The sequence below is a fragment of the Canis lupus genome, chromosome 33 (assembly GCF_048164855.1).
Source record: "Canis lupus baileyi chromosome 33, mCanLup2.hap1, whole genome shotgun sequence".
NCBI classification, from domain to species: Eukaryota; Metazoa; Chordata; class Mammalia; order Carnivora; family Canidae; genus Canis; species Canis lupus.
Genome location: NC_132870.1, coordinates 11,528,690 through 11,552,596, shown reverse-complemented (window position 1 = coordinate 11,552,596; position 23,907 = coordinate 11,528,690). Strand labels below are relative to the sequence as shown.

Sequence of the window (23,907 nt, the reverse complement as noted above, 5' to 3'; positions counted from 1 at the left end):
CTTCATGTAGAGAGCCCGATGTGGGACTCGATCCCTGGATTCCAGCATCACGCTCTGGGCCAAAGGCAGACACTCAACCGCTGAGCCACCCAGGCATCCTTAGGGTCATTTCTCAGCCTTGAATTGGGATGATGAACTGTCTGGGTACTTCTTTATCTCCTCAGGTGAAGTAGCTTTTGGATAAAGAGCAGTTTTTGTAAATCTTAGCTGTAATATGCCTATGTGCAGAGTTAAGAAGTTTTTCTGTTGTTTTGTTTTGACCTATAGGTCACAGCCACAAGGGAAATAGAAGCAACAGGCTAAGGTTTTCTCTGTTATAATTCTCCTTTGTCAATCTTCTATTCCATTTTTGTGGAACATGGGCAGAAGAATGTCTTCTGTAACTGCTTCAAGCTGATTTAAGGCACAGTGGGGCTTTTGAATAAAAGGATTTGACATGGTGTAGGACATAATTTTTGGTCCCTTGTTTTAATGGAGGGGGTATCAGAGGTAGTTGCTCATCTGAGAACTTGGATCTTTTCCTCCATCGTTTGGCACTGATCATTAACTTTATTCTGAAGTATGTTCCGAGCAATAGTAACAATGTAGTTAAACCCAATATTTTCATTCCCTCTAAAATTGATCTGATACCAATGGGTATCCAAGAGCATATCAGTAACTAGTCCTGGCCACCTTGAAAAAAAAGAAGAGGGGTGTGGTGGTCAAGAACCTGTTGTAGCCAAGTGGCTCAGTGTTTGATTTTATTTATATGGGTTCTTATTTCCCAGGAGGAGGTAATATGGGTGTGGCAAGTGGTATTAGCTGTCGTATAAATTCTGCCTTGTTCGGCAAGCAATCAGGTAAATTACTAAGAGACATTTCTTTGGAAACCAAAGAAAAACCCGTTAATGGTTGGAACAAATTATAAACCCAGTATCTGGGTCCTGAGTGCTGCCAGTGAGATTTCTAGACGTGGGGCTCAAATAGAAAGAGAGCCGGCAGCAGCAATCTGATGGTTTTTTTTGCTTTATTGTGAGCATGTCTCTGGTGATCCTTCTGAGTGGCCCACAGAGCAACAGGCACTGAGATTGTTTAGATGTTCTAGTGTATATAGTCTACTATGTAAATATGGCAATTTCTCTAAAGTTTATCTCAAGTTGTCTAGCCTTTGCAGGGCTTCTAGATAAAGGGCAGCTTTCATTCTTAATGATTTTAAGATGAGAGAATGGGAGAGGATTAGAAGCCTTAGAGAGTCATTGCCAGATATTTGAGGAAACCAGAAGAATTCAGGATCCAGCCCAGTTTTACAAGCAAACAACAAATGCTCAGAGATAATTAATTAGAACTAAATCTAATTCTTTATTTAGAATTCAATACACAAAAGTGTATTATTAAAATGTAATTTTCACTCTAAAGTGACTTTCATTCCTATCCAGAGATAGCCAAAGTGACCAATTTGTTTGTAAAGTAAGTCCAGTTTTAACAAACGTGGCTTAATGATTTACGTAAGTACAGCAAGAACGGTAATTGAGCAAATAGGTTCTTTTAAAATCTACTTTTTTGGAACTTTTATAAGGAATTTCAGGTTGAGCCTTTAATACTTATTAAGATCAAGAGCCAAATCAAATGTATGCCATCAGATTGTAGTGCAGTATCTGTAGATTTGAGTAAATTCCTCTCTTCTTGAGGTCCTCCAAATATCCTAGGTTTCCTGCAACTGTCAGGAAGTGACATTGTTTACTCACCTGGTAAGGCTGCTGGGAACTCTGTAAGCAAGGTATCAGGCCGACATCTCCAAAGGGGGTGTATTGGTTTCATATAGTCAACCATGCTTCCTTAAAGTTGTCTGGTCATATCTGAGTCTATGTAGGTCTCTCAAATATGACATTCCAGTCAAAGCCTTGGTATCATAACCAGTGTTTCCAGTAACATGGAGAATAGAATCTTATTGATCTTATTTAAATAATTATAAATGCCACAAAAACAAGAACAATCACTGAAAGTTTCTATATTCTGGAGGATTCAGGTAGGGAGAAAAGATAAATGTTTTAATATGTTCACAAAATAATATTTTATTATATTTTTGTAAATCATAGGTATGTTAAGAGAAGAAGTTTCCTTAAATCTGGAAGGGCAGAGCCAGCAGTTTTAAATCAGAGTTGTGAAAACTAATTATTTTTTCTTAATTCATTTAGTCCCATTGTTATTTTTGTTTTTTTGAGTGTAGTTTCTTTGTTAGAGCTAGAGATTCTTAGTTTAGTTTTGTGATCTTAAGGGTATCAGAAACCTGTAATTGTCAAAAGTCCTTTTTGTGAATCTCCTTGAAGTTGAAATGCTTTTGCAAGAGCATCAGAATAATAATTGTAAATGACAAAAGACTCAAATGGACCTGGTTAAACATCTGATGAGAGTTCATTATAATACGGTTAACAAGGAAATCTGGTTATTTCTGTGATATACAACACTTTAACATTTCAATAATTAAAATTTTAAGTGATGACTTAAAACTTTAGGCATATTAAAACTTCAGGAATTTTTAATAATTTTTTTTTTAAAGATTTTATTTATTTATTCATGATAGTCACAGAGAGAGAGAGAGAGGCAGAGACACAGGCAGAGGGAGAAGCAGGCTCCATGCACCGGGAGCCCGATGTGGGATTCGATCCCGGGTCTCCAGGATCGTGCCCTGGGCCAAAGGCAGGCGCCAAACCGCTGCGCCACCCAGGGATCCCTTTTTAATAATTTTTGGAACATTACATAGCATTTACCCACGTAATATAACCTAAGAAGGTTTATCATATTTGTTTGACAATGTTTCCCATGTAACCTGACATACCAAATAAACAAGCCTAATCAGTCAAAAAAAATCTTTATTTAGAATTCAAAATTTAAGGAAGTTTGTTAAAAATATCAAAAAATTTTAAAGCACATGCCTCAGATTTACAGATCATTGTAAAACTTAAAACTTAATGATCTATTTACCAAAGTGGTAATGAGAGAGTCTATAGAAAGTTATATAGTTCTTAGCAAACCTCAGCTTCTTTAATATTGACAAGTTTTAGTTTTCTTTCTTTATTTATTTATTCACGAGAGAGAGAGAGAGAGAGAGAGAGAGAGAGAAGCAGAGACACAGGCGGAGGGAGAAGCAGACCCCTTGTAGGGAGCCCGATGCGGGACTGGATCCCGGGACTCCGGGATCATGCACTGGGCCAAAGGCAGGTGCTAATGTAATTAAATACCTGATAAAAACAAATGTGGAAACTTTTTTTTTTTTTAAGATTTATTTATTTATTCACGATAGACATAGAGAGAGAAGCAGGCTCCATGCCAGGAGCCCGACGTGGGACTCGATCCTGGGACTCCAGGATCGTGCTCTAGGCCAAAGGCAGGCACTAAACCACAGAGCCACCCAGGGATCCCCCAGAAACTTTGTTTTATTGGTCAGATAAAGAAAAACACTTTGTAATTTCTTATCAAGAGCAGACCAACAATCTAAGAAAACCTTGTCTTTTTTAACAGAGAGAAAAACCTAATTTTCATTTTATACCACTTTTTTCCATTTTATTTCAATTCCAATTAGTTATCAATTCCAATTAGTAATTAATTAATAAGAATTCCAGTATTATTAGTTTCAGGTGTACAATATAGTAATTCAGCACTTCCTCATAACACCTGGAGCTCATCATGACAAGTGCACTCCTTAATCCCAATCACCTATTTAACCCCTTCCCCTGGCCTCTTTCCCTCTGGTAACCATGAATTTGTTCTCTATAATTAAGAGTCTGTTTCTTTTCTTTATTCTTTTTTTTAAGATTTTATTTTTAAGTAATTTCTACACCCAGTGTAGGGCTCCAGTTCACAACTCTGAGATCAAGAGTTGCACACTTCACTAACTGAGCCAGCTAGGAGTCCCAGCCATCTTCCTCCCTCCCTCCCTCTCTCCCTCCCTCCCTCCCTCCCTCCCTCCCTCCCTCCCTCCTTCCTTCCTTTCTCCCTTCCTTCCTTCCTCCCTCCCTCCCTCCCTCCCTCCCTTCCTCCTTTCCTCCCTTCCTTCCAGCAGGAGAAGGGACAGAGGGAGAGAATATCCAAGCAGACTGCTGATGAATGTGGAGCCTGATGCTGGGGGTGGAGGGCTCAGTTTCACCAGCCATGAGATCAGGACCTGAGCTGAAACTGAGTCCAATATTTAACAGACTATGCCACCCAGTTGCCCAGGAGTCTATTTCTTGATTTGTCTTTCTTATTTTTTTCCCTTTGCTCATTTGTTTTTTTTCTTAAATTCTACATATGAATGAAATCATAGATTTGTCTTTCTCTGACTGACAATTTTTTTTTTAATTTTTTAATTTATTTTTATTTATGATAGTCACAGAGAGAGAGAGAGAGGGGCAGAGACGCAGGCAGAGGGAGAAGCAGGCTCCATGCACCGGGAGCTCGCCGTGGGACTCGATCCCGGGTCTCCAGGATCGTGCCCTGGGCCAAAGGCAGGCGCCGAACCGCTGCGCCACCCAGGGATCCCTCTGACTGACAATTTTGTTTAATGTAATACTCTCTAGTTCTATTCATGTTATTGCAAATGGAAGATTTCATTTTTTATTGCTGAATAATACTCCATTGTACACATACAACTTCTTTATCCATTCATAAATCAATGGACACTAGGACTGCTTCTATATTTTGGCTATTGTTAAATGATGCTGCTATAAACATAGGGGTGCATGTGTTCAGTTGAATGAGTGTTTTTGTATTTTTAAGTAAATACCCAGTAGTGTGATTACTGGATGATAAGGTAGTTCTATTTTTAGCTTTTTGAGGAACCTCCATGCTGTTTTCCAGAGTGGCTGCACCGGTTTGCATTCCCACCAACAGTACTAGACGGTTTCCCTTTCTCCATGTTCTCATGGAAACCTGTTGTTTCTTGTGTTGTTGATTTTAACCATTCTAACAGGTATGAGGTGATATTGAATTGTACTTTTGATTTGCATTTCCTTGATGGTAAGTGATGATGAATATCCTATCATGTGTCTGTTCACCATCATTGTTTTCTTCATTGGAAAAATCTCTGTTCCTGACTTCTGCCTATTTTTTAGTTGCCTTAATTGTTTATGGGTGTTGAGTTGTATCAATTCTTTATATATTTTGGATACCGACCCTTTATCCGATATGCCATTTGCAGATATCTTCGCTCATTCTGTAGGGTTGCGTTTTAGTTTTGTTGATTTTTATCTGCAGAGCTTTGCTGTGCAGAAGCTTTTTAATAGTTTAATAGTTCCCAATAGTTCATTTTTGCTGGTGTTTCCCTTGCCTCAGGAGATATATCTAGAAAAGGGTTGCTAGGGCTGATGTCAAAGCCTGTGCTGTCCTCTGTGTTCTCTAGGATTTATATGGTTTCAGGTCTCACATTTAGGGCTTTCATCCATTTTGGATTTATTTTTGTGTATGGTATAAGAAAATGGTCCAGTTTCATTCTTTTGTGTGTAGCTATTCAGTTTCCCCAGCACCATTAGTTGAAGGGACTACTTTTTTTGCCATTTGATATTCTTTCCTGCTTTGTTGAAGATTAATTAACCATATAGTTGTGGGTTCATTTCTAGTTTTTTTTATTCAATTTTTATCTACGTGTCTTATTTTTGTGCCAGTATCATACTGTTTTGATTACCACAGCTTTGTAATACAGCTTGAAGTCCAAATTGTGATGCCTCCAGCTTTGCTTTTCTTTTTTAAGATTGTTTGGGTTATTCAGGATCTTTTGTGGTTTCGCATGCATTTTAGAATTGTTTGTTCTAAACAATGTGAAAAATGCTGTTGGTATATTGGTAGGGATTGCAGTAAATGTGTAGAGTGCTTTAGGTAATGTAGACATTCTAACAATATTTGTTCTTCCAACTCATGAGCATGGAATGTCTTTCCGTTTCTTTGTGTCATCTTCAATTTTTTTCATCAGTGTTTTATAGTTTTCATAGTACATATCTTTCATCTCTTTGGCTCGGTTTATTCCTAGGTATCGTATTTTTGGTGCAACTATAAATAGAATTATTTTCTTAATTTTTCTTTCTGCTGCTTCATTATTGGTGTATAGAAATGCAGCATATTTCTGTACATTGGCTTTGTATCCTGTGACTTTACTGGATTTGTGTATCAGTTCTTAAAATTTTTGGGTGGAGTCTGTCAGGTTTTCTATATATATAGTATCATGTCTTCTGCAAATAGTGAAAGTTTAACTTCTTCCTTGCTGATTTGGATGCCTTTTATTTCTTTTTGCTGTCTGATTGCGGTGGCTAGCATTTCCAGTACTATATTGAATGAAAGTGGTGAGAGTGGACATCCTTATCTTGTTCATGACTTTAGGGGAAAAAATTTTCAATTTTTCTCCATTGAGTATGATGTTAGCTGTGGGTTTTTCATATAAAGCCTTTATTTATTATGTTGAGGGATGTTCCTTCCAAACCTACTTTGTTGAGGGTTTTTATCATGCATTAGTGTTGTACTTTGTCAGATGTTTTTTCTACATCTATTGAAAGGATCATATAGTTCTTATCCTTTCTCTTATTGATGTGACATGTCATATTAATTGATTAGCAAATATTGAAGCACCCTGACAACCCAGGAATAAATCCTACTTGATTATGGTGAAAAATTTTTTTTTTTTTTTGATATATTGTTGAATTTACTAGTTGGTTTGCTCGTCTTTTTTAGAGGATTTCTGGATCTGTGTTCATCAGGGAAATTGGTTTGTAGTTTTCTTTTTTTGGTGGTGTCTTTATCTGGTTTTGGCACCAGGGTTATGCCTCATAGAATGAATGAATTCCTGTTCTACTCTTTGGACTTGTTTGAGAACAGATATTAACTCTTTAAATGTTTGGTGGAATTCACCTCTGAAGCCTGGTCCTGGACTTTTGTTTCTTGGGAGGATTTTTTATTTTTTGTTTTACTGATTCCATTTTTTCTTTGCTGTTATGGGTCTGTTTAAATTTTCTATCTCTTTCTGTTTCAGATTTGGTAGTTTATATGTTTCTAGGAATTTGTAGGAATTTATATGTTTCTAGGTAGTCTGATTTGTTGACATATAGTTCTTCATTATATTCTCTTATAATGCTTGTATTTCTGTGGTGTTGGTTGTTATTTTTCCTCCCTCGTTTGTGACTTTACTTGTTTGGATCCTTTCTTTTTTTCTATTAATAAGTCTATGAGTTTATCAGTTTCGTTAATTTTTTCCAACAACCAGCTCCAACAACAGTTTCATTGATCTGTTCTGTTGGGGTCTTTTTAGTTTCTATATCATTTATTTCTGCTCTGATCTTTATTACTTATGCTGCTTTTAGATTTTGTTTTTTGTTCTTTTTTTTTTTTTAAGATTTATATACTAGACAGAGAGAGCAAGAGAGAGCAAGAGTGTTAGCAGAGGGAGAGGGAGAAATAGGCTCCTGCCAAGCAGGGAGCCTTATGTGGGGCTTGATCCCAGGACCCTGGGATCATAATCTGAGCGAAAACAGATGCTTAACAAACTGAGCCACCTAGGTGCCCTTGTTGTTCTTTTTCTATATCAGTTTACTTTTAAACTCATTTATTCTGATGTTAGTCAGTCTTGACCATGTATAAAATAAGATTCTTTTCTAAAGATTCTCCTTCACAAACCTTCTACAACTTTCCTTTTCTTTCAGACTTTGTCTTAAACCTTTCTTTCTTTCTTTTTTAAAGATTTCATTTATTTATTCATGAGAGACGCACAGGGAGTGATAGATATAGGCAGAGGCTACCCCCTGCAGGGAGTGTGATGTAGGACTTGATTCCAGGACCCTGGGATTACAACCTGAACCCAAGGCAGACCACTGAGCCACTGAGGTGCCCTTTTTTTTTTTTTTTTTTTTTTTAGAGAATGAGAGAGAGAAAGCAAGAAAGTGTGAGCAGGGTGGAGGAGGGAGAGAGAGAGAGAGAATCTCAAGCAGACTTCATGCTCAGTGCAAAGCCTGACATGGGGCTCAATTTTAGGACCTTGAGATCATGACCTGAGCCAAAATAGAGTCAGATGCTTAATTGACTGAACCACCTAGGTGCCCTGTAAGCCTTCTCTCTATAAAACAATCAGTCTCATTTTAGGACATAATTACTTCCTTTTCTCTCAACAAAAATGCATTATCATTTTATTTATTTATTTATTTATTTATTTTTAAAGATTTTATTTATTTATTCATGAGAGACAGAGAGAGGGAGAGACATAGGCAGGGGGAGAAGCAGGCTCCATGCAGAAAGCCTGATGTGGGACTCGATCCTGGGACTCTGGGATCATGCCCTGAGCCCAAAGCAGGCGCTCAACCACTGAGCCACCCAGCGTCCCATCATTCTTTATACCTATCTCCCACACCTCCTATTTTCCTACAAGAGTTGCTTGCTTTCTCATTTTTAGCAGTCTTAATTACATTTAGCAGATTTTTAAAAAAAGATTTTATATTTAAATAATCCCTATACCCAACATGGGGCTCAACTCAAAACCCTGAGATGAGATCAAGAGTCACATGCTTTATTGACTGAGCTGGCCAGGCACCATATATTTAGCAGAATTTTAACTCTTCTCTCTCTCTCTCTCTTTTTTTTTTCTTTAGAGTACGTATGGGAGGGGCAGAGGGAGAGGAAGAGAATCTTAAGCAGGCTCCACACCCAATGTGGAGCCTGATGTGGGGCTCAATCTCACAACCCTGAGATCATGTCCTGAGTGGAAATCAAGAGTTGGATGCTTAACCAACTAAGCTACCCAGGTGCTTCCAGAATTTTAACTCTTAGAAACCTTAGTCTCCAGTGAAAGTTAAGTAGTAACTAATTGTGTACTATTATACTAGAATTCTTCAGATTGGCAAATTTATGAATACATTTCACAAATTTTAGAAATGTGTTTTTTCATGGTATAATATATTTTTAAAGATTTTGTTTATTTATTCATGAGAGACACACAGATAAAGGCAGAGACATAAGCAAAGGGAAAAGCAGGCTCCCTGTAGGGAGCCTGATGGAAGACTTGATCTCAGCACCTCTGGATCATGACCTGAGTCAAAGGCAGACATTCAACCACCGAGCCACCCAGGTGCCTCCATAGTATAATTTTTAATGAACCATAAAACATGTTTACCAGCTGACCCAAGTATCTTAGTTTCTCTGTGATAAGACAAAAGCAAAGAGACCTTTTGTTTAGTAATAAATGTTTCTGTATTTTCTTATCTGGAAAAAAACTGAGATATCAATGAATTCAACCCAATTTATCATTTAGCTGAGCAAAACTAAAGTTTTAGGTTACCAGAGATTTTGAAAGCTATAAACCTTTTTATTTAACCAAGTTACCCTTAACCATTACCCATGAAAACTTCATGAGACAAATTCAATTATCATTTTAAGTCATTTTTGCTGACAAATTGCAGCAGATACAACATGAAGTTAATAAACTCATTAGAATAAAATCTGATAATCTGCATTATATTTGATGTTGATAACTACAAAAACATGTTTAATTAAACCAACAACTTTTGGGGAGAGGTTTATTTTTTTAATTTAAATGCAGTTGATTAACATATAACATTAGCTTCAGAGGTAGGGTTCAGTGATATTTCAGTTGTATATAACATCCAGTTCTTATTACATCATATGCCCTCCTTAATGCCCATCACCCATTTTTCCCATCCCCCGCCCCTGCCCTCCAGCAACGTTCAGTTTGTTCCCTCTGATTAAACATTCCTTATGGTTTGTCTCCCTCTCTGATTTCATCTTATTTTTCCTGGATTGGTTTCTTTAGTAACCAGAATCATGCTGTATGTATTATTCTTTGATGTACTTGTTGTAGATGTTCTTAGCCTAACACACTCCTTTTATCCATTACATCTTCCACAGAATTAGTGTCACTATTTGGGTTGCTTCATTCTGATGTTATAATTATGCCAATTTTTGTGCACAAACTTGAGCACAGGTGCTGGAATTTGAGGGGAAGTGTCGGTTTGAGTCCTTGTCAATCTGGGGTAAGGGTGTGTTGACTTGGCATCAAGCAGGTGGCCAGCAGTGCATGTTGACTTGGGCAGGAGGGCGGTTGAACTGTGGGCTTTCAGGGCATTGTGTGTGGAGAGGATGTGGTTGGTTTTGCTCCTGGTCATGAATTCCTTTAACTTTCATTTTTCTGGGAAACTATCTCTCCTTCTATCTGAATGAAAGCCCTGCTGAATAGAATATCCTGGGCTGCAGATTTTTTTCCTTTTAGTATTTTGAGTATGTCATGCTGTTCCCTTCTGTTCTGCAAAGTTTCTGCTGAAGAATCCACGGATAGCCTTGTAGGGTTTCCTTTGTCTGTTACTGCTTTCCTTTCTCTTGCTGCTTTTAAAATTCTCTCTTTATCATTACTTTTAGCCATCTTATTTACTTTGTGTCTTGGTGCAGACTCTTTGGGTTGGTTTTGTTGGAGACTCTCTGTGCTCCTAGTTCTGGATTTCTCTTTTCTTCCCCAGATTCAGGAAGTTTTCAGCTATTATTTCTTTAAATAAATCTTCTGCCCCATTTTCTCTCTCTTATCCTTCTGGGTCCCTATCATGTGACTGTTATGCTTGACAGTGTTGTTGAGTTTCCTGGATCTAGTCTCATTTTTTTCCCCCCTCTCATCTGCTCAGCTTGATTACTTTCCATTACTCTGTCCTCCAGTTGCTGATCTGTTCTACTTCCTCTTGTTTGCTATTTATTCCAGGTGAGTTAATTTCATTTAGTGAGTTCATTATCTCTAATTGATTCTTTTTTAGGTCTCCTATCTCTTTGTGGAGGGTCTCATGGAAGTCCTGCACTCCTTTCTCAATTCTAGCAAATATCTTTATTTTTTAAATATTTTATTTATTAATATCTTTATTTTTTTAACAATTAAAAAAATCTACACCTTTATTTCCTTTCATTAAGTTTATTTTTTAATATTTAATTTATTTATTCATGAGAGACAGAGAGAGAGAGAGAGGCAGGGACACAGGCAGAGAGAGAAGCAGGCTCCATGCAGGGAGCCCGACGTGGGACTGGATCTGGGGACTCCAGGATCATGCCCTGGGCCCAAGGCAGGCGCTCAACTGCTGAGCCACCCAGGCATTCTGACTTTTCATTAAGTTTAAATCGTTGAGGGGTATAGCATCACATGGATTCTCTGGCCAATGCAGGAAGGTTGCTTCGGAATTTTGCACGAACCATGCCACTGTTTACATAAGCATGACTTACTTTTTCCTGGATTACTCTGGTTTTGTTTAGTTTGCCACCAGGAGTCATGGTGTTGTTCTTTGCTTTGTACACATAAGCACATCTCTTGCATAGATAGAACTCATTTTCAGCTCAAGCATAAACATCTTCGATTTTAAGAAGAGCTGTGTGCTCCCTCTGCTTCTGGAGACCCCGCTTAGAGCCAGCAAACATGGCCTTGGACCACAGCCTTCTAGACATATCTGTTGTTTTAGGAGTCCTGTTCCTAGCTGGTCTCCACAGGGTCCAAGATGGCAGAGAGAGAGCTCTAGCGAGTATCTTTATGAGTATTACTTTAAATTCACTATCAGATATATTACTTATCTCCATTTTGTTCAGGTCTCTTGCTTGATTTTGTTCCACTCTTTCATTTGGGATATAGTCCTGTCTCCTCATTTTTTCTGTTGCAATGTCTGTTGCTCTGTTAGGAAAGTTAGCTTTGTCTCCTGCACTTGAAAATAGTGGCTTTATGAAGAAGAGGTCCTGTAGTGCCCCACAGTACAGTGTCTCCTTTTCACCTGTGTTCCCTGTAAAGTCAATTGTTCCCCACTGGCAGTTTAACTTGGGCCTCCTGTGAGGAAATCTGAAGTGGGCCGTTTAAGTTCAGGAGATCCCTCAGGTCTCTTTATGCTGATGTGGGAACTTTGAACTTCATAAGGAGGTGACCCAGCAGCTTGGGGTGCTTTATGCTCTTGGATAGTGGGGGTAGGAGGAGCCAGGATGGGTGGGGCAGGAGGCACCAGGGATGGTATAGGAGTTGGCTGCTTCAGCAGCCCGGATGGTGGTATAGGAACAGGAGGAGGGGGAGGTGGAGGCAGAGGTGGTGGCAGAAGTGGCCAGGATGCTCCTGGCAAGGCCAGAGGCAGATTCCAAGTTTGTACTAACTTTCTTTTTACTTTATCTCCTGTCTCTCCCTCTTGCAAAACAGGCTTTTTCTCTGGTTGCTTTTCAGCCCTCTAGGGCTGGGGAGGTGGGGGAGCAGGCAGTGTGGGTTGGGCATTGGTTTTGGTGCTTGTGTCTGTTGGGGTGGTTTTACGATTTTCAGTGTTTGTCTGTCTTCCCCCATTTCCTCATTATTTTGACTCTTGGGAAGGGGGTCATTATTTTGACTACTTGACTTCTCTCTTTGGACCATCAGTTGGGTTCCTTCCCCTGAAGCATCTTTATTATGGAGTAGTAGAAAAGCCTGAACGTAAGGAATTTTATCTCAGATCATGTGAACCTGAAAAACATTTGAGCCATTTTTATCTTTGAGTTTTAGAAAGGCCAATTTCTACAAGCTCTTGCCTTTAATCTAATTAAATAGAGCTCCTTTACAAATTAATTTTAGCATTACCATCTGGAGGTAGAGAAAATATCTCATTTGTAGCACATTTATTTTTTTTAAAGACTTTATTTATTTATTTTTAAAGACTTTATTTATTTATTCATGAGAAACACAGAGAGAGAGGCAGAGACAGAAGCAGGCCCCCTGCAAGGAGACTGATGTGGGATTCTATCCCAGATCCCGGAATCCTGCCCTGAGCTGGAGGCAGACGCTCAACGGCTGAGCCACTCAGGTGTCCCGTAATTTATGGATCTTTTAAATAGTTATTTTCTATTTCCAGTTAGAACATGGTCAGTTTTGTCCACAGATAGCAACAAACAAACCAAATGAAGACCAGAGGGGGAAAAGAATCCCATAAAAATCCCCAAAAGAAGCCCAGAATACCTTTGTGAGCATTGGTTCCTCTGCAAAAGCCAGGCGTTTCACTGATTAAACCAAACGGTTTTCTAGTTTCTGGCTGCTTAGTCCTACAGCTGGCTTTCTCGAATTGTATACACAAGAAAACTAATCCAGACATGTCAAAAAAAAAAAACCCATTTGGGATCTGAGACTCAGGTTATCCTTAAATTTTCCCATTAGTGCACTTGCAAGTATATGCTCTACAGGTATTATACATAGAACCTGCCAGAGTTTCCTGTAGGTAGGTGGTTGTTGGTTTTCCGGGGGCTATTCAGCTTTTGAAGCCTGGTTCCTCATTCGTTTTGATTTCAGTTTTATTTTTAGAATAAGATTTGAATAAGATCTAAAGATACTGAGTGTGGTGGATCAAGAGGGCACTGCTTGTGAGTTACTTTCATAAGGCTGTGATACACCTGCCGATGCATCTTAGATTCTCTCAGTGAGGCCTAAGACCATTGAAGGGGCTGGGACACTTGGATGACCAATCTTTATGTGTACGTCCCTAGATGAGCCAGTCATTAAGTACCTTATGAGATGGGACATTCCTATGGGACCCCTACAGGTCTTGAAGAGCATTCTCTGACACTTCTGCTAGGCTTTTGGTCACTAGAAAGCCTCATTTAGCCAGAAGGAGCAAATATCCCTGCTCTTCAGAGCTGAATGATTCAATTTTTCATATTTCTAGCAAGAAAATTTACTCAAGCCTTATATTAATAGTATACCCATTAGTATAATGCCAAATTAAAACAACCAACCCATCAACTCCAATCCCTCTGGGTTATTCCCACCTAGGGAACATTCCCTGTAACCCTCAACAGCTTGAATAAAAGGACCACCAGCTTAAATTAAGAAGGTCCATACATCAGGAGATCTCACCTGATACTTCTGTTGAGGTGCTGAGAAATCAGAGAGGCACAAATGGCCTGTGCTGGTACCCAGGGCTGAGTTCCAGAGGACCCCCAGGTAATCTCACGAGAGTTGCTGTCCACCAAGAAATGTCAATGCAAAATGAACAAACCTTTAAAAAAATTTTGAAGAGAAAGGAAAAGTTTTATTCGAGCTCAAGTTAGGACAGCTCCTCAGGGTATATATCATCTTGACAAAGAAGAGATCGCTTTGGGGAAGGAACATTTGGTGCAGGGTTTTATGTATTTTCTACATAATTAGTTACAAATCATCATGCTGAAGGACATGCCAGAAAGTTTCAGACTTTATCTTAGGCTTTTAGCATGCACAAGGATATATGATGTCGTGGGGAACCAGGGAGGTTTGTTTCGTTTTTCTTATTTTTATGTTTGGAATGCTCCTTAGTTATTTTTTTTTAATCTTTTTTTTTTTAAAATTTTTATTTATTTATGATAGTCACATACAGAGAGAGAGAGAGAGAGGCAGAGACACAGGCAGAGGGAGAGGCAGGCTCCATGCACTGGGAGCCCGACGTGGGATTCGATCCCGGGTCTCCAGGATCGCACCCTGGGCCAAAGGCAGGCGCCAAACCGCTGCGCCACCCAGGGATCCCAGCCTTAAAGTTATTTTTTTGAATAAAGCAGACATACAGTGTGTACTCCAGGCAGAAAAACAACCTTTGCTTTGAGGTTTTGCTGAGTCATGTTGACCTTGGAGGGAAATGTTAAAGTATAGCTTCCCATGGAATCCCGGGAGCAGAGCCCACAAACGTTAAAAGTTGAACATTTCCTTTATCATTGACTCCTTAAATATCTGTTCAGCTTTTTAGCCTCTAGCAGACTCTTTCTGCCTGGTTTTTTGAATTTTGCCCATGTGTGGAATTTGCCTTGATAGAAAAGAGCACAGAATGTCAACTTTGCCTTTGTGTTCCCTGCTTTCCAGGATTTTGGCTCTGTAAGTCCTGACTGCTTTGGTTACTCTCATCAGAGAGAACTCTTCAAATAGTTGCATCTTACATTTTATCTATTTTTATGGTTATTCTTAGGAGGATGCTTGGTTTGGAACAGCTAGTCCATCATAGCCAGAGAGAAAGTTCTTCGTAGGTAACTTTGATTTTTAAAAATTAAAGCTAGGATTATCAACTATGCTTCAATTAAAACAAACAAACAAACAAACAAACAAACAAAAAAACAAATTTATGGACATTTCACATTTCAAACCTAGTTCACAAGCTATTAAGTTTCACATAGTCTTAATCTAAATCTTTTTAAGGGGCCTTTTATAACTTGTCTAACCAAGCCTTTTAAACTCCTTTAAAAATTTTTTTTTAAATTTTTTTTATTTATTTATGATAGTCACACAGAGAGAAAGAGAGGCAGAGACACAGGCAGAGGGAAAAGCAGGCTCCACGCACCGGGAACCCGACGTGGGATTCGATCCCGGGTCTCCAGGATCGCGCCCTGGGCCAAAGGCAGGCGCTAAACTGCTGCGCCACCCAGAGATCCCTCCTTTTAAAAATTAATACTCTGTTTTTGTTTTAAATTCTTCACCTGCTTCACTGTTAGTTTGGTTTTCTTAATCATTTTTATACCTAATTCTAAATCTTCCTAGAATTTAAATATATCCACCCATTATGGAAGTGATTATGTCAGCCCAAACAATTTTGGAGATTATTTTCTTGGCTGATCAAGGGAGCATAACAGCCAGGGCTATGAAGTGCTATAAATTCAGAGAAATTTCTCTTGCCCCTCTCTGCCAAGGTTAACCCCCTTTTTGTAATAACTGTGTCATAAACTCCAAAATTAAAACCAAAGTGGGATGATCATGTGGTCTGCCCCTGATCTTGCATTGTCTCTTAAAACCAGGCAAGTCTGTCTCCCATTCGCCTTTCTCCTGCTTCATGAATTTTGAGTAATTTTCATACTCTGTATTTACTTACTAGATGTTGAATTGATAAATAATTGGAGTTCATGCACTCATAGTTCTGTCTGCCTCCCTAATACCATTCCCATGGTTGTTCTTATCACTGTGATATGGCCTATTCATTGGAAATGGAGCTATAGGGATCCCTGGGTGGCGCAGCGGTTTGGCGCCTGCCTTTGGCCCAGGGCGCGATCCTGGAGACCCGGGATCGAATCCCACGTCGGGCTCCCGGTGCATGGAGCCTGCTTCTCCCTCTGCCTCATTCTCTCTCTCTCTGTGACTATCACAAATAAAAAAAAAAAAAAGGAAATGGAGCTATATATTGCATTAAAAAAATGCTTAATAGTATAATTGAACCCACTATATCTAAAATTAATTTTCAAAATAATTTTTAAAAATATTTTATTTATTTATTTGAGAGAGAGGGAGAGAGAGAGCACTTGTGTGCATGCATGCATCCAGGAGGTGGGGAAGGGGCAGAAGGAGAGGGAGAGAGCATCTGAAGCAGACTCTGTGCTGAGCATGGAGTCCATTGGACTCCATCCCAGGACCACAAGATCATGACCTAAAACCAAGTGTCGGATACTTAACCTACCGAGCCATCAGGTGCCCCCAAAATATTTTTATTTTTTCTATTTTTTCAAGATATTTTTATTTAAGCATATATAATTAGTATAAAAATGACTAATGAAGTTATTTTACATTCCTTTAAAAAAGTTTAGGTCTTCATTTTTATTTTTATTTTTTATTTTATTTTCTTTTTTTCTTTTTTCATTTTTATTTTTTAAATTTTTTAATTGAGAAATAATTGACCTGTTATATACTGTTTCAGGTGTACAACATAATGATTTAGTATTTGTATATATTGTGAAATGATTGCCACAATATGTCTAGTTAACATCTATCACACACATTTTTTTCCTTGTGATGTGAACTTTCAAGATGGGCTATTTCACCAACTTTCAAATATACAATGCAGTGTTATGTGTAATTATGTATAGCCACCACGCTGTACGTTACGTATTTATTTTATAATTGGAAATGCATACCCAAATGGACTTGTTTTAAGTGTACTGTTAACCGGTATTTACAATCTTATATCAGGACTATCAACTTAACTCTTGCTTTTCCCTCTACAGAGAGGCAGAAACTCTCCAGATGTCTTCTAATAATGACCCAGTTTGTATCCCAATGTCACAAAGAAGCACCAATGACCTCTCCAGGATGACCTCCAACGACCTGAAGACATCTACTGAAGTAGCCGTGTTAAGTTTTCATAACATTTACTATCGAGTAAAAGTAAAGAGTGGCTTTCTTCTTGGTCGAAAAACAGTTGAGAAAGAAATACTAACAAATATCAAGTATGTGCATAAACTATTAAAATAGCTTTATTGACATACAGTGAGCTTCACGGGTTTTGCTTATTGCAAATAAAATTGTTAGGAGACTCTGGGAAACGAACTAGGGGTGGTGGAAGGGGAGGAGGGTGGGGGTGGGAGTGAATGAGTGACGGGCACTGAGGGGGGCACTTCACAGGATGAGCACTGGGTGTTATTCTGTATGTTGGCAAATTGAACACCAATAAAAAATAAATTTATTATTAAAAAGAATAAGGTTGTTAGGAACCTTTGTGTGCAAGTCTATACAGACATACAGACACATGCTTTTATTTCGTGTGGCTAACCTTGGCGTGAAATGATCAGGTCACATATTAGGCATATGGTTAACTTTAAAGGAACTGCCAAACCATTTTTAAAGTGGTTGTTCCTTGTGCATCAACTTTTGTTTGAGAAACCAAACAATGTCATTTAGTTTCTTCTGGGTATGCTCTGTGGTTCACTAGAAAGCGACTGGCTGTATGATATACTCGTTTTTGGTCATGGGGATATCATTGTCATCTCTGAGCTTCAGTCTTCTGACCTGTGAAACAGAAGATGTGCTGCTGTTCCTTATGAGCTAGACACTTTTAGGTCCTTACGTACTTTATGTCCTGTATGTTCTAGATGCAAGAGTCAGGTAGTTGAAACGATAGTATATTGTAAAGGTGCTTTGGTTTTTGAATATACTTGTTTTAAATGAGTGGTCTGTTTATATGTACCATGTTTGTACCATGTACTTAATGCTTTTCCCCATTACACAGGCAGACAGAGACCACTATAGCCTAGCTTAAGTTACACAGTTGAAGTCCAAAGTGATAAGAAAAGTTAGGAACTGAATCACTACGCTTAATTTTATTTTAAAATCCCGATCAGTACAAAACTATGATTCATTATTTTTCTTGACACTCCTGTTGTTCCTGATTTGCTTGGTGGGAGACCTTTGCTTTTTTTAACTCATTATTTTGACATGTTCTCTCATGTGAGTGTTTTTTTTTTTTTTGGCACAGCAAGAAGTTTCAGACTCCCTGAGTACTTACCTGCTTCAGATCTGGAATCAGCTGTTCTTCCTTTTTGTGAAGGATGTTACAGGCCAAGATCTGGGTGTTTGGAATGTTTATTGCTGTTGGGATGTCATATGTCCAAGGACTTCTCTCAGTGGTTAGGCCTAGGGAACATATGTGCAGATATATGTACACACATGTGCCTATGCGTGTGTCTAAAACTTTTTTTTTTAAGGTTTTATTTACTTATTTATGAGAGACACAGAGAGGCAGAGACGTAGGCAGAGGGAGAGGCAGGCTCCCTGTGGGGAGCCTGATGCGGGTCTCGATCATAGAACCCGGGGATCATGACCTGAGGTGACTGAGCCACCCAGGCATCTAAAACTTTCTATATCTATCTGTGTATATAGATTAAAACCTAGGAGTTCTCAGGCAGCCCCAGTGGCGCAGCGGTTTAGCGCCGCCTGCAGCCCAGGGTGTGATCCTGGAGACCCAGGATCAAGTCCCACATCAGGCTCCTTGCATGGAGCCTGCTTCTCCCTCTGCCTGTGTCTCTGCCTCTCTCTCTCTCTCTCTCTCTCTGTGTGTGTCTCTCATGAATAAATAAATAAAATCTTAAAAAAAAACCAAACTATGAGTTCTCATTAATGCCTAAATTTCTAATCTAATACCCCTATGGTTCTTCCCTCATTTTTATGTTTGTAAAACTTCTCAAAAAGTGAAAACCTTGGCTCTCATTATCCTTAATATATTTACTAATGATTTGCTCACTTCTCTTGTTCTTTAATATAAGTGATTACCCTATCCTTCAGCTGTCACCCCTCTTCCTCTCATCTCCCTTCACAGCCTGTGTTCTCTTACAGCTTTCAAGTTTTTCCTACTTCTTCACATTTTTTTAATTGAAAACTTGTCTTTTCATTTTCCTGTGTCGTTTATAAAAATGCAGATTCATTCAACAAAATTTAAATGTCTGTTAATGTCTGCTTGACATTATGCAACACGCTAGTGATATAGATATGTCCTCTGTTCTCAGAAATCTTCTAGACTAATGGTGTATTGAGACAATAGAGCACTTCACTGTATTATTCTATCATGATAGAGGGATTAGAAGACACTATCAGAGCCTCTAAGCTTAAATTAGAGGGCCAGGGGCATGAGAGAGAAAATGGAGAGTGTGCTATAGGGGTGTGTGTGTGTGTGTGTGTGTGTGTGTGTGAGAGAGAGAGAGAGAGAGAGAGAGAGAGAGAGGAACAGGGTAGGGAGAGAAGGTGCTACAAGCCGTGGGAGTGGCATGGACTTCTCCCTAAGATGAGACCAGAGGATTAGCCATTGTGCACTAAAATGTAGTAGATATGACATGAATTCTTTACTGGTTTTCACTTAATGTATTCAGCATCGAGTGATCTACCCACCGTAGACCCTTATGTTGCATGCCATTGTAGGGTGGAGGATAACATGAGATGACATCATTCTTGTTGAACAAGGTTTTATAGTACAGTGAGGGAAACTTCCCTGAATGCAAATGCTTTAAGCAATAGATAAGGGTGAGGAATGAGTTTTGAGGGATGATAGTAGAGTTGAGGGCAGGGTGAGGAAATAAGGGAATTGTAGACCATAAACCAGAAGAGCGGTCAACAGACTTTTGGTAAAGGACCTCATAATAAATATCCTCAGCTTTATGGGCCATACATCTGTGCTGCAACTACTCGGTTCTGTCATTGTAGCATGAAAGCAGCCCTGGACATAAACGAATGAGTGCGGCTCTGTTCCAATAACACTGTATGAAAACAGAGAACAGGTGACCAGCTCTTATTTGCTGATCCTTGGACTAGAATGTAAACTCCATGAGGTCTAGGACTTTGTTTTATTCTCAGTTATGTCCCATGTCCTAGAAGACTGTCTTATTGTACATAGCAGTCAGTGGATAATTGTGCTGAATGAATGGAGGGAGAATTAACCATTGCTCCCAACTGGAACTCTTTCTTGCACTTGTGATTGTACATTATTGTTTTCTGTAATGCTAGAGTTTAGTGCCAAAGTAAGTCCAACTTGGGGACCTGAAAAATTGTCCTAGAGCATTCACTTTCAATTTTGGGTTAATCATTTAGGATTGGTTGGTCTTTATTGGAGTAGATCTTTTAAAAACCTGGAAAAGTTTTCTGACAATGAAGTCTTAGTGCATAACAAGCTTATTTCTAGTCATTTTAAAAGCAGATACTGGGTAGTTATTAATAAAGAAGATGAGTCAAGAGCGACAGATAAATGTGTCTGGAAAGTTCAATCAACCAAGTGTGTCTTTTTACATTTGGCGGCCAGGTTACAGGGAGAGGGGGAGGGGAAGAGGTCACTGAAAGAATAAGAGATCTTTCTGTTCTACAGCTTGTTCCTGACTTACCAAATGCATTGTGTTTGTCCAGTGTTTGAGTGAGAGGCACCTCAGTTAATGAGCTGAATGAAAGTTACCTTTCACCTAACATCCACCAGCCGTTTTACAGTTGTGACAATTTAAGCACAATAGTCAGTAAATGCTGAGGTCCTCCTCTGTTGAAGCACTGAGGTACAATTGTGTCGTGAAGTTTATCACTCACAGTTGTATAATTATAGAATTGGCTTCTGTGAAATCATTACCTGGAAATGAAATAGGTTTCAGCTTTGGAATAGATAAACTATTTTTTTTCTGAGGAATAAATTTTGATTTATCAGTTCTAAGAGAGATGGGTTTAGACACCAAGGTTTTGAAAGGGCTTTTTCAAGTCTCTTTTTCATTGTGTTTGTATGCCTGAAGAGGCCCTACTCTTTTTTTTTTTTTATAATATATTTTTAAAGGATTTTATCTATTTTCGAGGGGAAGGAAGGGCAGAGCCAGAGGGAGAAAGAGTCTTTTTTTTTTAATTTTAAAAACATTTTATTAGAGATTGTAATAGTGTTTTTTATGACTTCACCTGGCCTACTCCCTTACAGTAAAATACTGAAGGGCTTTATTTTATTTTATTTATTTATTTTTTTAAATAAATTAATTTTTTATTGGTGTTCAATTTACCAACATACAGAATAACACCCAGTGCTCATCCCGTCAAGTGCCCCCCTCAGTGCCCGTCACCCATTCACCCCCACCCCCCGCCCTCCTCCCCTTCCACCACCCCTAGTTCGTTTCCCAGAGCTAGGAGTCTTTACGTTCTGTCTCCCTTTCTGATATTTCCCACACATTTCTTCTCCCTTCCCTTATATTCCCTTTCACTATTATTTATATTCCCCAAATGAATGAGACCATATAATGTTTATCCTTCTCCGATTGACTTACTTCACTCAGCATAATACCCTCCAGGTCCATCCACGTCGAAGCAAATGGTGGGTATTTGTCGTTCCTAATGGCTGAGGAATATTCCATTGTATACATAAACCACATCTTCTTTATCCATTCATCTTTCGATGGACACCGAGGCTCCTTCCACAGTTTGGCTATTGTGGCCATTGCTGCTAGAAACATCGGGGTGCAGGTGTCCCGGTGTTTCACTGCATCTGTATCTTTGGGGTAAATCCTCAACAGTGCAATTGCTGGGTCGTAGGGCAGGTCTATTTTTAACTCTTTGAGGAACCTCCACACAGTTTTCCAGAGTGGCTGCCCCAGTTCACATTCCCACCAACAGTGTAAGAGGGTTCCCTTTGGGAGAAAGAGTCTTAAGCAAACTCTGCACTGAGCATGGAGCCCAGCACTGGACTCGATCCCACAACCCTGGGATCAGGGTCTGAGCTGAAACCAAGAGTCGGGCACCTAACTGACTGTACCATACAGGTGCCCCTGGAGAGGACCTACTTAATTCTTAATACTTAATACTTAATAACTTAATACTTAATTCTCCTTTTTCTAATTTTTTCTCCTTACCAGACTACTGGTTGCCTTATCTTCAGGATAAAATTCAAACTACTTGCTTTTTCTTGAGTCTCAACACAGTAAACCTTGCCTTAACTTTTTTCCACCTTATTTCTCTCTGAGTATTCACTCCCCTTACCCTTCTGTTTACACTTCTACTTTGTTTGGGACATGCTGTGTGGACTCCATGTCTATATATCCTTAAAGGTTGTCCCCCATAGAAAGTGGCATCTACCACTTCTATGCTGAGAGTTTTCTAGTCCACTTACTGATACTTTATAGGGAAGAAAATGATATATCTTGAGAGTACATGTTTTGCTTTTCTAATTCAGTAAAAATTTTGTGAGGGTTAAGAATTGGTGATGTTTAGTTTTGTACCTATGAGGTTCTTTATTCTTAGCCATTGAATTTCTCATTTAGGTATATTGTTTCTTAATCTGACAAGTTTTAAGTGGTGAGAATACTGCTGGTGATTCTAGAAACCCATTGATTTCTTAATTGTATAGAACTTGACTAGGTAGCAATGAGGTGACTTGAAGTAAAATTAGTTAAGGTCATCAAACATGAGTTAAGACTTGTTATGTTCTTTACACTGTGTTAAGAGGGGTAAGTATAACAGATATCTAACCAGAATATGTTACTTTAAGGAAACTTGAAATTTCTTGTGTCCTTTTTAATGGTTTAGAGAAGAAGTGACAGAAGTTTAGAGGGACCCAAGCCATTTTTCTTAAAGGTCTCTCTCTCTCTCTCTCTTTTTTTTTTTTAAGATTTACTTATTTATTCATTCATGAGAGACACAGACTAAGAGAGAGAGAGAAGCAGAGACATAGGCAGAGGGAGAAGCAGGCCCCTCTCCGGGAACCTGATGCGGGACTCGATCCCGGATCCCAGGATCACGACCTGAGCCAGGCAGGCGCTTAACTGCTGAGCCACCCAGGCATCCCTCTTATAGGTCTTGACTAGTGATTCATGTCCGTTGTATGCTGGGCTTATGTTAATTGACAGTTCAGTGTCTTTTTCCGTTGAACATTGGTTTGTGTTTGTTTTCTGTCTATAGTTGAATCACTTTCGCTCAGTATATTAAATGCAGACCCTAAATTAATAGAACTGATTTTAAGCAGGCCAATAAATTGATATGTTCTGTGTTTACAGTGGTGTCATGAGACCTGGCCTCAATGCCATTCTGGGACCCACAGGTGGAGGCAAATCTTCGTGAGTATAATAGTATAAGTAAGCTTTTCCTTGTAGTTTAATGTGCAGGTATTTGTCGAACATTTGCTGCGTGTCTAGTCTGGTTCTAGGCACTGTGGATGACATGTAGTTGTGCTAGCTTGTGCTTGTCCCAAGGACTGGGAAATCTTATTTGGTCAGCTTCCTAACAGGACATGATTGGCATATAGCTATCAGCTATGATTTAAGCTAATGGGGAGGGAAAGGAGAGAGAAAAAAGTTGAAAATGGGGAGATGGAGCTTGCGTCTTAGACAAAGGAGCACATTGTCTGACCTGAGATGTCCAAGGTCACATGACCTGGTAGGCTGTTTGGGAAGTCTGTGCTGGATCAGCCATCGGTGACTTGGTTTCATATTTTTGAGTTTTATTGTAGTATATACTAAAAAAGGGAAGGTGAGAATTTAAAAATATATGTAATTTTATGATGAATCACTAAATTCTATACCTGAAACCAATTTTACCATATATATTAACTAACTAGGATTTAAATAAAAATTGAAGTCAAGGAAGTACCTGAAGAAAACACCCATATACATAATTTTAGGTAATCCATGGAATTTCTTCCCCAGGTAATTTTCTAACTTGAGCAGAATTTGGATTTAGAGTAGCTGAGAGCTGTAGCCTGTGTTGGAGAAACAACAATGTATATGTCC

General features: G+C 38.9%; 1 protein-coding gene and 1 pseudogene across 9 annotated transcripts in view; one reads left to right on the top strand and one right to left on the bottom strand.

Moving 5' to 3' along the window:
* Positions 1-23,907, top strand: part of ABCG2 (ATP binding cassette subfamily G member 2 (JR blood group)) — a 138,090-nt gene that overhangs the window by 74,859 nt on the left and 39,324 nt on the right. For 7 of the 9 annotated variants that reach the window (XM_072810677.1, XM_072810682.1, XM_072810679.1 and 4 more), the window contains 2 exons: positions 16,912-17,133; positions 23,176-23,235. In XM_072810677.1, the coding sequence (XP_072666778.1) occupies positions 16,931-17,133; positions 23,176-23,235 (263 nt within the window). In that variant the 5' untranslated portion in view covers positions 16,912-16,930. Of the gene's footprint in view, positions 1-8,579; positions 8,733-9,755; positions 9,774-16,911; positions 17,134-23,175; positions 23,236-23,907 lie in introns of those variants that run through there. The other 2 variants (XM_072810678.1, XM_072810675.1) reach the window with 2 other exon arrangements.
* Positions 11,093-11,418, bottom strand: LOC140623836 (large ribosomal subunit protein eL33 pseudogene; annotated as a pseudogene).